General features: G+C 37.9%; 1 protein-coding gene across 1 annotated transcript in view; it reads right to left on the bottom strand.

Annotated features, from left to right (window-relative positions):
• Nucleotides 1-15,572, bottom strand: part of STAP1 (signal transducing adaptor family member 1) — a 34,809-nt gene that overhangs the window by 5,045 nt on the left and 14,192 nt on the right. The window contains exons 3-7 of the mRNA XM_025887419.2: nt 13,464-13,577; nt 12,153-12,209; nt 9,587-9,759; nt 7,767-7,895; nt 1,947-2,016 (exon numbers count right to left, since the gene is read on the bottom strand). Of these exons, the coding sequence (XP_025743204.1) occupies nt 1,947-2,016; nt 7,767-7,895; nt 9,587-9,759; nt 12,153-12,209; nt 13,464-13,577 (543 nt within the window). The remainder of the gene's footprint in view (nt 1-1,946; nt 2,017-7,766; nt 7,896-9,586; nt 9,760-12,152; nt 12,210-13,463; nt 13,578-15,572) is intronic.

The raw sequence follows: 15,572 nt of genomic DNA, 5'->3' as shown, positions 1-15,572 counted from the left end.
GATAACGTAATTAGTTGATTAACACATATTTAGTATGTTCTACGTATTATATACTATATTCTTACAATAAAGTAAGCCAGAGAAAAGGAAATGTTATTAAGAAAAATACATTTAGCAGCACTGTACTGTATTTATCAAAAAAAAAAAAAAATCCACATGTAAGTGGACCCATGCAGTTCCAACCCGTGTTGTTCAAGGGTCACCTGTTCCTAGTCCCTGGAGGTGCTCCAGCTTTCCAGTCCCTTTATGTACTTCCTATGTTCTTAAATCTGTCTTTGCTTAAGTTAAATTACTTGGTTTCTTTTGTTTGAAACCAAAGAGCCCTTAAAGCCAGAGAATTTAGCATTTTAATATCTCCCTTTAACAGGATAATTTACTTGGCCAAGAGTCGCTGAAATGGGTTGCCACCCACAAACCATATTTTTATACAAGTAAAATCAGGTTAAACCTGAATATCCCTGGAATTCATAAAATGGCAAGCTGGTTGAAGGGTAGGGTAGGGGAGTGTGAAAGGTGAAAGAACAACCCAGGCTGTTAGCTTTCCTTACACTGGGCACTGTTCGGGCTGATTACAGATGAACGAGCCCCAGTTTACTAGTCACAGAAGCACATTCTTCCTCCCTGACCTTTGCTTCCAGTCAGTTGGTTATTTGGGTTATCCTTCAGCAATCTACTTGTTTGTTTTCTTCATTAGAATTTTTGAAAAAGCCCCGGCAGGCATGGACATGAGAGCTGAGAAGCTCTGGGAAGCATTTATGGCAAAGATGAAAGTGGGGTATATGAGTCAGCAGCTTCCCTCCTCTTGCAAAGGTCACTACTGCATTCTAAGAAGTAGGGTCTAAACCTAAAAACTTCAGGGACACCTGTGTGGCTCAGTCGGTTGAGTGTCTGCCTTCAGCTCAGGTCATGATCACAGGGCCTGGGATGAGTCCCATATCAGACTCCTTGCTCATCAGGGAGCCAGCTTCTCCCTCTGCCTGCCACTCCCCACCTGCTTGTGTGCTCTCCTCTCTGTCTCTCTCTGTCTCTCTCTGACAAATAAAATCTTTAAAAAAATAAAAAATAAACATAAAAATTCAACCATACTGCCCGTTTCTCTATTTGATCAACACAGTGGGCTTGGAGAGGCAGAGGCACTAAGAGCTCAATTTTAGAGATGTTAAAATAAATATCTTAAGATTCATCAGTTCCATTTATGTGATATCACTTCCCTGGTCCAATCTTCCCACCACTGCAGCTTAAGATCACACAGCTATATTCCCTTTTTCTGGCACCTGGACCATAGCTCACATCACTACATCGTCATTGGTTGAGATGAGTGTAAATACCAGTTTTCCCACCTGTATAATAGGCATTCCCTCAGGGTAATGTTGAAGATTAAGTGATATATGTAAGGTACTTAGCTCTCTGCCTAATACAGTGACCTAGTGATTATGATATTGTATCACTAGCCCCATGGTAAGTTGATTGGGATGGGAGAGGGGTTGCAGACCAGGAAGAAACCATTTCTTCATGATTATATTGCTATTATGAGGGGGATTTCTGAACTTCTGCATGGTGGGTATTAGAGGACTAGGCATTCACATATTTTTTTTTCCCCATTAGAAATAAGCACATTGAAATACATATCATTGGTGGCTGTAAAACAGACGATTAAGAAAAAAATCTTCCCTCATTGAAATAATCGTATTGATAAGGATTACAGAGAAACAAAAGTAGAAAGAATTATTAGCAGATTATCTTCTACTGTGCCTCCTCATGCACCTGCTCTTTTATCTCGCTTCTCACCCTGGATATCTGCCACTTTCGGGGCTCCTTCACCTGGCTGTTTTTCACCAGCACTATGTTCCTAGGCAAGGGGTCTGCTTTTCCACCTTTGAATTCTGTAAGGTAGATTTGGGCAAAAGCAGGAGAAAATTCATCAAAAACAAGAAATAGCTACTTACAGGTTTTTCCAATTCAATAGTGTAGTTTTTTCCTACACTCATCACTTTGTAATGCTTGATTCTTGGCATACTAAAATGAAAAATAAAAGGTTAATCTTCATTTGAATATACTATTGGATGAAATCAAACTAAAGTGAATATAAAATATCTCCCCTATAGTAAAACCTATGTTCCCATTCCAGTAGTTAGGCAAAAAAAAAAAAAAAAAAAGGATGGGGGGGATGGTGGTTTTTCTTTTATTTACCCGGTTCTCTATGTCTGTTTTTGGAGGGGTTATACACTAGGGATATAGGAAACTGAGTCATTGAGTGGTGATTGGATAACAGGAAGAAATGAATGAAGAACTGAAAATCTTTCAGGCAGAAATTTAATGCCAGTAATATACAAAGCAGGCAACATTATAAAATCCTGTGTAGGTACATACAAATCAGATTTTTATTCTCTAGATTAAAAGGGAAGTAGAAAGAATTGCTGAAAGCAAATTACTTTCTACTCTACCTCATCACTATTCCTATCAGAAATCCCTGAACGGCTTTTCTTCCTGCTAGCTCATTGCCCACCTTGGATATCTGTTAACTTCAGGGCTGACTTAGAGATAATGGAAAATGCTCAGTGAGAATGTAAACACAGTAGATGAACTGTAATGTCTTCCTCTTCTATGGTCACATAGCACTCTAAATTATTACCACCCTAAACACATGGTATTTTATTGACTAGAATTGTGTAAGAACAAGAAGCACGATCTATTCACCTTTGTCTTCCAGCATTAGGCACACAATATTTATGAAACTGAATTTTTAAAATATTACAAGCTCATCTTATAGTGCTATTTGCTACAATTAATTTATACTGAGAGCAGAAGTCAGTAGGTTTGCTTTGAACTCCTTTGATTCATGTGACAACAGTGTCAGGACCAAGACTTTATCTAATGTTGAAAAGTTAAAAGCATTTATTACACTGCCATTTGCTTGAAAGAGAAACTAATTCAACATCTGTCCAATTTACAGAAGCAGTCTAAAGCTATCAGGTTAAGTTTGTTGGCAGGGCCTCCCACCTTCTTTTTTATCACCCATCTCTCCATTTCCAGGTCCCATTCCTCTAGAACTGAACTACACTTCTTTTCAGGGACTTTTTCCCCATCTACCACTCTATCCCAATATTCTCTCAATTGAGTATCATTGGAAAACCGCTAATAATTTTATTCCAGTGGCTTATTCTAGAACTTTACTTTTAAAACATGGGACAAAACCTCTCTCCCCTCCTAAAAAAAAAAAATTAAAAATATAAAGTATTCTTTATTGCCAATCTTCCAGGAATCGCTAGCAGACTGGTGAAGGAAACATTTTTGGACAGAGGTCTTACAAGTACCTTCTTTTGGGGTGGTTGGCTCTGGCTTTATTTTTTTTTTTAAGATTTTATTTATTTATTTGAGAGAGAGAGAGAATGAGAGAGAAAGCACATGAGATGGGGGAGGGTCAGAGGGAGAAGCAGACTCCCCGCCGAGCAGGGAGCCCGATGCGGGACTCAATCCAGGGACTCCAGGATCATGACCCGAGCCGAAGGCAGTCGCTCAACCAACTGAGCCACCCAGGCGCCCTCTGGCTTTATTTTTTATCCCTACATGAAAAGACTTTTATAATCATATAGCTACTTTTGAAAACTCATCCATTCCAATTAGAATTCCTGTATTCCTATGAAATAAATAATTATTATTGCTTGGAAGACTGATAGAAAACTTGAAGGGCATGATGTTTATAACCAGAAAGATCGAGGTTCAAATTCTGGTTCTACGTGTAAATTCTCAGCCTTCATTTCTTCATCTATAAAATGGAGATGGTAATCCCATTCCTCATAGGGTTGTTGTGAATTGATGTCTGAAAAGTCCTTAGTACAGTGTCTTGCACATTTAGACACATAGCAAGTTATAACTGTTTTTACTACGTTTTAAGTGTATCATTTTATCTTAGTCGTTTCTGCAAGGCTCAGCTGCTTCATTTGTAAAACATGGAAAAAACAGTCTCAGTTTTTACTGTGCCTGAAGGAAATGCTTGTCAAGCACCCAACACAGCACTCACAAATGGTACCCTGGAAGGGGTGACAATGATTGTTGTTAGTAACAGCTATTATATCATCATCATCATTATTCATGACAAAGCTGTGGGAGGAAAAGCAGCAAAGATTAACAGAGTCTCTCGGAACTTTTGACTAAAAGGACTAAGTTCTGAAGCAGAAAGTAAGGTAGAAAAAAAATTCCATTGAAGTCACTTAGGCTTTGAATCTCATTTTACACCTTTGTTTTTCTTTCATATTTTGTTTTGTTTTTCCCAAGAAATATAGAGGAAAAAATGAGATTGATAAAATTTGCTATATTGAGGTTTCCTGGTTATGACCTCAAAAAAGAAGTAACCTGTCTTTTAACAAGTGTGTGGCCTTAAATGTGATATAAATACTTGTTTTTAGCTTCTGACCCAAAGTTTTGCAAAGGAATTAATCTGGGGTCAATATTTTCTACTGTTTCCTTGACTAATGGCTTTCCAAAGTGTATATACTACTAGCTTGCCATGTAGTCATAACAGCTTTTTTTTTTTTATTTAAAGATTTTATTTATTTGACAGAGAGAGAGAGGGAGAGGCAGGCTTCCCGCTGAGCAGAGAGCCCGATGTGGGGCTCAATCCCAGGACCCTGGGATCATGACCTGAGCCGAAGGCAGACGCTTAATGACTGAGCCACCCAGGCACCCCTAGTCGTAACAACTTTAAGAAAACAAAGCCAAACCACTAAGTTTGTTGTAGGAATAGCTCTGTCTTAGGAATTCACACACCACTGGGTTGGGTAAAGTGGGATATTTTACATCAAGAGAGGGTCACCTGATAATTGGGCACTGAATGAGTTTTGCTTCTTCCCAAGAGCTACTGTCTTCCCTCCTACAGCTGATTGGTTAACTGATGGAGACAGTTTTACTTTCAAGCACTGCTTTGTATACTAGCCTGTCCTTTTCAGCTAGTATTTTGCCAGACACACATAAACTTGCATGGCTGCACATTTCTCCTACAACCTGTAAGAGAATGAATTGGTTCTGTGGGTTGTTATCCACCTGTGTTCAGGTGCTTCCTAATCGTCTAGATTTTTTGCCAAAGTCTTTACATTAAGCTCTACAGTCTAACAAACTAACATTCTACTACTCTCTACAACGGCTACCCTTTCTGTTAAACAGAAGATATGAAATCTAGTCCTTCTAAGAGTTCTATTTTGAGGCATTAGACAACACATATAACAATCCCTAACATCATAGATATATCTGGCTCATAAGGAAAATTGGTGCAACAACAGTTAAAATTTTTCTTATCCATTTCCAACCATAAACTATTCCCCAGAGTGTAAATGAGCATATTCCCGCTCTAGCATTAGAACGTGCTAGTTTGACCATTCCCCTCACTCTGCTTTCCAAATATGCACTTTTGGGGGGAGGAGGATTAGTTTTATGAAATGTTATGTTTTGAGAACCACCAGCTGTACAAAAGCACGAATTTCTATGTGAATTCAAACTGGAAATGATTTTACTAAATTAGAATTACAGAAGTTTGATATGAATTCCTTTGCCAGACTCTTAGGAGTTTAAATATAGCTTAAATACAATAGAGATATAAGTAAAAACTGTGATGTTCAGTTCATATCCTAAGTATAGAAACTCATTGTGTTTGGTCGCAAACCACATCTTCAGCAGAAACACTGTTATTTCTGATAGCTCACGTTTACGGAAAATACAGTGCAAAAGCTGGGCTAATTTAGACCATCTTAAAAAGATCAGGCTGCTGTTGTGCAGAAAATATGTGGTCTGTAAAGAGTCATTAGGTCTCGGGCACTTTGTTCATTTCATACAGAATAATAATGCAGGGCTCACATGCTAATGGGTCAAACACTCAATCCAGCCAAGAAAATAAAATGAAGGAAAAAAGCTAATCACTCTCTTGTGTGATTTAGCTTTCCAGCAGTTAAATTTCTTTTTAAAACAAAATCTGAGAAATAGATTTTAATTCAGTTTTATGTGCTCTTAATTTTTTAAAGGCATACTCAATGCAATTTCCTAAATGCTGAAAAAGGACAAGGCTCCTTGACCAGGATGTACTCAACAGAAAAATTCACTTTTCTCCCAAGGCTTCTTCTAAGCTCACTTATATGTAGTGGCAGTCACAATTTTTATTTCTTTTGGATTTGTTTCAAAAGAGCTAATTGAATTATAAATCAAATTAAAATTGAGTAATCTGTGATATTCTACCATATTAGTTGAAAATACATTAACTCCAAATGTCAGCCTTTAAAATAGAAAATAATGAAACAACAAGAAGGTTAAGTTGACGTAGGTATTCATTGTGGAAAATCATACACACACACACACACACACACAGAGCTCTCTCACTTCACACACAGAACCAGGACCTGATCTACCTCTAACATTCTTGCCATCCATTCAGGGCACATGGCTGGTGTCTAAAGACAAGTTTCTGTTTATATGGAGTAATTGGCAAGTGATGAAGCTTGTTGGGCCATGGCTCATTGTAATTATTTTATTTTTACTGCCTTTACTCACTGTCAGTGTCTTCGTATTTAATATATTTAGAATTATTGATATTTATAGTGGACTGACTGGTAAATAGATGCATTGATAGATATGTTTCAGCTAAAATAATTAATGGAATATTATTCCCAGAAAGAATAGCAAATTCAAGGATCAAAGTTCTGCTTATGCTTTTATATGAAAGATAATTACTTATTGAACATTTTCATTTAGGACAAAACCTGTATTTTAATTTCATTATCATTTGTCAAAGTGTTAACTAACCTGGAGTGCTTATTTATTGAAATGCAAGATTTCATAGACTCAGAGCTGGAGTGGACCTTAGCAGATCCAACCACCTTAGCTACATGGAAAAATCAACTTTTGCATGTCAGTATTACTGACTTTATCAAAGGTAAGCCATTTTACCAGAAAGAAATTCTTAACCTTGACAAGAGGCTCCAAGCGCTCCTTTATATAGATGTCAGATTACGTCACTTCTTCATGCATCACAGTCCAGTGGCCTCTTGTGTCATTCAGAGTATATAACCTTAGCCCTTAGTGACCTGTAGGGCTCAGAGTGATCAGTCCCTCCCCTACCTCTGGAATCTCATTTACCACTGTTTGCTTGCTCACTGTATTGCAATCACAGAGGCCTCTTTTTGGTTTTGAACAAACTGAGCCTTCTCCTGCCTCTGGGAATATGCACTTGCTGCCTGGAATGCTCTTGTCCTAGATACTGGCTTGGTTTGTCCCCTCACTTCCTTCAGGGCCTTGCTTAAATGTTAGCTAATGAAGTAGGCCTTCCCTGACCACTCTATATTAAAACAATAGAATCAGAAAACGTTTCTCTGAACATCATCTCTGAGTATTCCCATCTCCCTCATCCTATTTAATTTTGTCCATAGACAAAATTACTTACTACTATATATATGACTTTGTAGTTATGTATTTATTTACAGTCCATGTTGCCTTACAAGAATGTGAAACTCCTTAAACCAGGGATGTTGTTTTGTTCAATAAAGATATGTGAAACAAATGAATGAATAAGAAAACTTACCCAGGATCAAAGTAATTTGCCCATTCTTCTTTTTCCCTATTACAAATATTAGCCTTGGCTCTGCTTCTGTAACATTCTCTCCCTATTCTTGTATTTATATTTTTAGCCCCAACAGAACACGTAGCAAGTGCTGATCTTGTGTGACTTTGCTTTTTAAAGTGATACCTTGCTTTTAACAATACCATACTTTTTTAATTAAACATACTCTATCTCCTGCCGGATAGTGATGGAGTAGCTTTTACTGTCACTACCAGGTCTCAGGATCATATTTCCCAAAGAAGGGTTCTTCTCAAGCATCTCAGTTGCTTCTTTCCGGGACACGATATAAAAACATCTACAGAGGTGAGACAAAAAACAGGATTTTTTTTTTAACTGATGAAGATCATTACTTGAAAAAATGCTACCAAAGTAACTCGAAGAGCTGCAGTTATTAACTTTTCTTAACTTAATTCCCAGCTTTCTTATTATAGTTACAGTGATACAGTTACTGTTATTACAATCCTGTGCCACTATTAAATACACTTTATGCTTAAGGCCTTCCCTCCCTCATTCCCTCCAAACCTCTTTCTTTAACCAAAAAAGACTTGAAAAGTTATCTGTTGGTCAGCATGTAATCACCAGTATCATCTGAAAATCTAAGATAAGAATTAATAGTGTATCCCCAGTTCATAATCTCAGTTTATAATAAGCTCTTAGATAAATAACATTTGTTGGTGGTTTCTCTTCAGGGACACAAAGCATCTCTTTATATGCTTCTCTTGTATGGTCTGTTTTAAATAACTGGTATTTAAGGATATGTCTGAATTCACTCCTTTGGGTATAATATAGCTTTCTAATGGCATTGGTGCTATTTTTATGTGTAACATTTTTAAGAAAGCACTTCCCATCTCTATAGTAAATATTGTCACCAATGAAAAGTCTGGTTTGTTTTTTTTTAAAGATTTTTATTTATTTATTTGACAGAGAGATAGCGAGAGAGGGAACACAAGCAGGGGGAGTGGGAGAGGGAGAAGCAGGCTTCCCGCCGAGCAGGGAGCCCTGTGCGGGGCTCGATCCCAGGACCCTGGGATCATGACCTGAGCCAAAGGCAGACGCTTACCAACTGAGCCACCCAGGCGCCCCGAAAAGTCTGCTTAATCAACAGAGAAAAATCTGGCAGGATATGCAATACCCTGTTATGTTAACGGTGAATATCTCTGACTGGTTGGACAAAGAAGGATTTAATAGTCTTTTTATCTATCTGTAATAAATATATATTACTTGTTTTATTGAGCAAAAAAGAAAAAGAAGCAGTCTTCTTGACTTTTAACCCATCAGTCCATCAGATGTCCCTGATTTCAGCCAAGAGTGATGGTAGGCAAGTTTCAACAATTGTGGTACAGCCAGACTCTGTGTGAGAACCTGATGTCACGGGTGGTACCCGGACAAGTTTCCCCGACAAGAAGACCACGATTCCAGGAGGAAAGACCTCACCATCTTAGTCACACTTTCCAGCAATGTAAGAGCAAAAAATAAAGGTGTTGCTGAATTCAGTCTGTCTGTGCCTCTTCATTTCCCCAACACCACCTTACACACTTTACACAGGGCCTTCCTCAAGTTCAAGCTCAATGACTACTCACTGACGGGACAACTGAATAGAAAATTCAGATACTTAAAACTCTTTGGTGTAATTTTCTGACAGAAAATCAGTCCATCATGGATTTGCATGGTGGAAAAAAAAAAAAACATCTTTTCTTTCTTTCTACATAGCAGTTTTTATTTAGGTTTGGGCTTTGGAAAGAAGATCTATTTGGTCTGAAGGTGTGGGTGGAAGGGAGTTTCCTGTGTGGTAAGAGGGTTGGTTCAAAGCTGCATTTTGCATTTTGTTGATCATGACACAGAAGAGGAACTGTGGCATCAACTCAGAGATCTAATGTGACGGCTTACTGTCCCTGCTTTAATGAGGTCAGGGGCTCACTGTCTTTGATAACTGAAAATTAATATTAACGACCTAATAACAAACCCCGAAGTTCGCGGTGCACTTACGCTGGCATAGGACTCAGTGCATCTGCATAATCTTCAATCGGTTCCTTCTCCTTTTCCATAGCTGAGCTCGGGGTCCGCTCTATCTCAATCCTCCTTTTTTTCTCTCTCTGTAGGACTTCATGCAGTCGAATTACTTGCCCAGGGAGGAGGGACATGTGTAGGGGAACTGACAGCTGAAACCAATGAAAGCAGTAGGCAAACAAGAAAGCAGAATGACTAACTGGTGTTAGCAACAAGGAGACCGCTGTGGTCCTCAGGGGCTCCACTTATCTGACACAGCGGATGGATAGAACCGTGAATAGAGGATCTTGGTGTCTTAAAACTACCTCCCAACCAACCAAACAGCTTTAACCTGTGCACGGTGCCCAACCTTCCTACAAGTGTTCCTTTCAACCTGGCACACAGCAAAGTATACCCACCTTGCACTACAAGCTAATTCGAGTAACAAACCTCTCACTGTTCATGCTGAGTTCACTCGTTCTTGCTGCCAGGGAAGTCCCAGAGCACCTGCAAGGTGCCCTGCTCTCCCACAGCTAACCTAGAATTAGCTCCCCCAGCCATACGACAACATGGAGTTAAGATGAACTCTTCATTAGATGACTGAGAATTGGTAGTCAGAGGTCCATATTCCAGTTTATTTGTATGTATATTTCAAACTGACATTCACACATTAGGATTACGATACTGCTCTACTTCGTTTTGACCTTTTTTAGAGATGTATTTTGGATTGAGCAACCTATGCCCTCCTGATATTCATACCTCTGATATACATCTCCTTATGGCCTATTTACATGTTCTTATTAATTCTTATTGTTTCTCTCTTATACATTGCATATATATGACATTTGAAATAAAAACATAATAAGGGTATGCAATCAAAAAGTTATTCCTCTGGATAACTAAGCTAATAATCACTACAGCTATTTCCTTATATACCAATCCAGAAAAAAATAATAGAATGAGGTGAAACTAATGAAAAAGCTACAGCTTATTAATTGCCTATTATGTCCCAAGAATTGTGCTATCCCAAATCCTCACAGCAATACTATAATATAGGTAATGTTATTCCTACTCTACAAGTAGGAAAAAAAAAAGAGATTCAGAAAGATTAAATAACTAGCCCAGGGTCACACAGCTAGAAAGTGGTAGACTCAACCTCCAGTTTATTTAATTCAAAAGCAAAGTCTCTGCTCTTTCGACTACAATCTGTGCTTCTCAAACTTCTGGTAAAATTCTCTTAACAACAGCACGGTGGGAATATACACAGAGTGTTCAGGGAACATAGTAAAAACCAACATTTACAGAGCACAAAATTTAAGACAACTTTTCTTCTCTTGGAAATTCACATGAATTTTATTTTGTATTCTGAATATACCTATGTACATGTTAATATGAAAACAATGCTTTTTATCCTTACCTCAAAGAAAAAAACTAAAAACATTTTTTATGCCAAAACATCAAGTATAATTAGTGTGCCAGGAGGAGGCACCCCAAGGTTTTCCAGTGGCTTTAGTGTTCTCCTTGATAACCTTACTCACATACCCTTGGGGGACTTGGATCCCAATGTAAGAAGTGCCGTGCCACACAATGATGCTTTTCCACAACACCAAAGCAGTTTCCCAAAAAGTTTCTTCCGCTTCACAAGGCAACGTGTCTCACATCTTTAACTGGCCCCCTTTTCTAGCCTCCTGTGACTTCCCCGCATGGTAGCCGAGCCTCCAACTTTTACCTGTTATTGGCTGATATAAAGAACCAGCATCCATCATCTCGGTAAAGTGCGGTGCGTATTTCATATGACTGCAAAGCCTTCACTTAGGAGCTAGCGTTGGACAGAGTGTATTTAACTGACGGTGATAAACATAGAAAGTTTTCTTCTCTAAAGGTATCAGAGAACATGGTGCTTTTTGGGGGGCTGGCTCTCAAAGTCCCTCATGTTTATGACAATTGCTACAATAGCTGCATTTAAAATAATGGAGATCCTGCTGCAACAGTTAACCGTAAGCAGTTTTGGTCTTACTGTTTGTCTCTGATAAGATGCCACAGAATTGAACATGTAAGCATCGCTTTGTCTTACGACTCACTAAGCAAATGTTTGAAGGTGAATTTTCATTTTGATTGGCTCTCTGTTATATTGTTTATGTTCTTCACGACATTCATCTCTTAGCATTTTATAAATATATTTTAAGTGAATAAGAAAGTAATTGGAAAGTACTTTAGAAGATGCTATGTGAGCTATAGATATCAGCATTACAAAGGACCACTGTGTTAAAGGACAGGACCAAAAAGTCTATCTCCCTGACCACCTGTAACTCTCCAGCTAGCGTAAGGCCCTGTTTACTTTCTACACAACAGTTACCACAATTTTAAATTATCTTGTTCATTTTCTTTCTTCCTTTCCATCCACCTGATAAAAATATGAATTTCACGAGTAAGTGTAAGGGTTTATATCTCTCCTTTCCAATTCTTGTATTTTTGACCCCTTTCACTCTGTGTGGTTCAGAGCCAGTGTCCAGTAAATATTTGTTGAATTAATGAATCAATCGAAAGTAATGTCCTTCCTACCTACCTCTGTTACTGTAAGAATGAAGCCTCTCCATTCTTCCCCACTTTCTGTGTTCTCTGTCTAAAGAGGAAAACAAAAAGATAAAGACAAAGAAGAAAAGACATGAATGATTGTAAACATTAACTTCAGATAACTTTAGAATTTCATAGAATTGTTTCATAAGTCTCAAAATGTGTAAAGCCATCAAAACCCAGCAAATCTTGATTTCGGTTCAGGTCATGACCTCAGGGTCATGGGATCGAGCGCCCCATCGGGCTCCCTGCTCAGCGTGGAATCTGCTTGAAATTCTCTCGCTCTCTCTCCCCCTCTCCTTGTGCCCCTCCCCCCACTCATGCTTTTTTTCTCTCTCTCTCTCTCTCTTTCAAAATACATAAAATCTTAAAAAAAACAATCTTATTGTACTGTACTCACCCTTCTTGTGATGATGTGAGCTGATAAAATGGCTACATGATGAAATGAAGTGATATGTATGACATAGGCACTGTGACAGAGTGGTAGGCTACTACTGACCTTCTGATGATAGGTCGGAAGGAGGATCATCTGCTTCTGGACCGCAGTTGACTGCAGGTAACTGCAATCGCTTTAAACAGAGACTACGGTACTGTAATGTTTTTTTCTGGGTGTACAGTGACAACTTTAACAAACAGATCTCTGCTCATAGGGAGTTTAGATTTTTGTGAGATTAATACCGTATTTTACAAACTATATATCTAACACATTTCTTTTTGGAGTTTTTCTAACTGTAACAATAATGTTCTTTGTCATTTTTTTTTCCTTTTCTAATACAGAATCCAATCCAGGATCACACATCACATTTAGTTGTCATACCCCAGTTTCCATAATTGGGAGCAGGTGTCCAGTGTTCCTTTGGCTTTTCTTACAGTGGTATTTTTGAAGACTATAAGCCAATTATTTGCAAAATATGTCTCGATTTGTGAAATATGGGTTTGTCTAATTCAGTGGTTCCCAACATGTATCATGTTGGACATGTCTCAGATTCATCTGGGAACTTGGTGAATGTCAATTCAAGAACAAATTTTTAAAAACACCAGATGGGATCTCTGACTTTGTTGGAGGACAAAAATATATGGTTTCAATGTGCTTGTATACTAAACAAGGGAACATAACCTTTCAAGTCCCTATTTAGAAAACTGCCGTTTTTGGCAAAAGGCAAGAAATATTAACAAAGTACAAGACTTGGCAGCTTGGCAGCTCCTCTTATAATTCCTCTTTTTCTCAGCCACTGGATTGTGAAGAGGCCAATACTATTTATAACCACAACTTGTTTCCAACTGATTGCTTCTCCTTACTCACCTTCAGTTGCACTTCCTCTTTCGGCAAAACAAGGGTGAATTTTGCACAATTCTTTTCAGTTGAATTCTGGTCAGTAAGGCATGTGAGGTCTATTAGGTCTAACTTGTCGACATACTGCAGAGATAAAGGAAATCTCATTACATTATTTCATGGGTAACATACATTAGGTCTGGCAGGCAGGAATATAAGTAATCTCTTCCTTTCAACTGATTTGTACCTTGCATGTTATCCTGGTTTTCAACTGGGCATCGCAACTCTTCCGAACCCAGAGGGCGTTTGGAAAACGTATTATGTGGTGGTGTGCTGGACCTGACTCATACAGGTTAGCAAAAGCTAATTTTTTAATTTTTAGGAATTTTGTAAGCCAGTCACTAAACAACAGCCATTATTAAAAATTAAATGATATAAGCATACAATTATTTTTAAAATAAGGTAATTAAATTCAAAACTCATTATTTCCTTTTTTTTTCTAAAGATCTTATTTATTTGACAGAGACATAGCGAGAGAAGGAACACAAGCAGGGGGAGTGGGAGAGGGAGAAGCAGGCTTCCCACAGAGCAGGGAGCCCGATGCAGGGCTCCATCCCAGGACCCTGGGATCATGACCTGAGCCAAAGACAGACACTTAACGACTGAGCCACCCAGGCACCCCACAAAACTCATTATTTTCTAATTGTATTACTAAATAGTATTCACTATGCTCTTGAGGTTATTTACATCTTCATTTCTGTTTGATGGAATACCATCTAATGGTGCATTACTGTACCTTTCTTCCCAATTCAGTGAGGTCACACTCATAGGTTGAAATCAGCTATGGTGGAAGTATTTGCATCCTGGAAATTGGCAAATCTTACAAATTAGGGCTTGATTTACTCTTTAATTGTCCTAGGGGCCAGCAATTTTTTCTTTTTTTTTCTGCACAGGCTAGATAGTAAATGCTTCCGGCTTTGTGGACCAAATGGAGTCTCTGTTGCAAATTCCTATTGTTGTTTTAATACAATACTTTAAAAATGTAAAAAATATTCTTAGCTCATAGACTGTACAAAATCAGGCCACTGGCTAGATTTGGCTCAAGGGCCACAATTTGCTCTGCTCTGGTTGAGACATAAGAAAGTGAGGGAGAAAAATGTTAATAATGCAGGTGAAACTTTATTTATTTATGTATTTATTTTTTTAAAGATTTTATTTATTTATTCATGAGAGACAGAGAGAGAAAGAGAAGCAGAGGGAGAAGCAGGCTCCCAAGGAGCAGGGAGCCCAATGCGGGACTCGATCCCAGGACCCTGGGATCATGACCTGAGCCGAAGGCAGACGCTTAACCATCTGAGCCACCCAGGTGCCCAATGCAGGTGAAACTTTAAAGTTTGTTGTGTCTGAAACTTTTTCATTGTTAACAGAACAAAAAATTGACAAAATATTCTTCCGTAATTAGAAACTATTGTTACTCAGCAAAGAACTTGCCCGTGTCATTGACAAATAGGTGACATATATAATTATTGCTTTACTTTCCTCTTATTCCTTAATGTAAACAAAAATATCAGCCAACGTTCATGTCAAATGTCATATTTAATGACAATAAATTTATTAGGGAAACAGCAGATTGGGAAACAACTCCATTTGTCAAATCATGATTGAATTGCAATCATAGTTGGCTATGGATCCAAATTCAGAAAAATCACTGAAAGTATTCTATGGGAATCAATTACCTATATGGAAATTACAATAAAGAATATTGTATATTTTATTTTTTAACTGTGTGCTACACATTCTTATCAGTAATATTTATAATAGATTTATGTACATATATTCATATACACAATTTTTTCCAGAATGCTATTCGACATTTTTCACATGCCCCTGGTTATGAGGATCCTATTAAGAAATTCCTATCTTATCCCAATACAATAAGAATGTAATATATGGTGATTAACATAACATAATAAAAAAAAGAAAAATAAATTAAAAAAATTTCTTCTGAACAATTGGTATCTATGGACTGGTCTGTATGCAACTGGTCTGTATGCAATTGGCTTTCTAATATTAGATCAAAACCACTTCCAGTAAGCTCAGTAGAGTTTTTATGGCATAATATTTTTTGTGAATTAGCCT

Source organism: Callorhinus ursinus, unplaced genomic scaffold, assembly GCF_003265705.2.
Source record: "Callorhinus ursinus isolate GAN/ISIS: 27379988/994484 unplaced genomic scaffold, GSC_fseal_2.0 scaffold4, whole genome shotgun sequence".
NCBI lineage: Eukaryota > Metazoa > Chordata > Mammalia > Carnivora > Otariidae > Callorhinus > Callorhinus ursinus.
The sequence above is the reverse complement of the archived record's forward strand: the minus strand, read 5'-3'. Positions and strand labels throughout refer to the sequence as shown.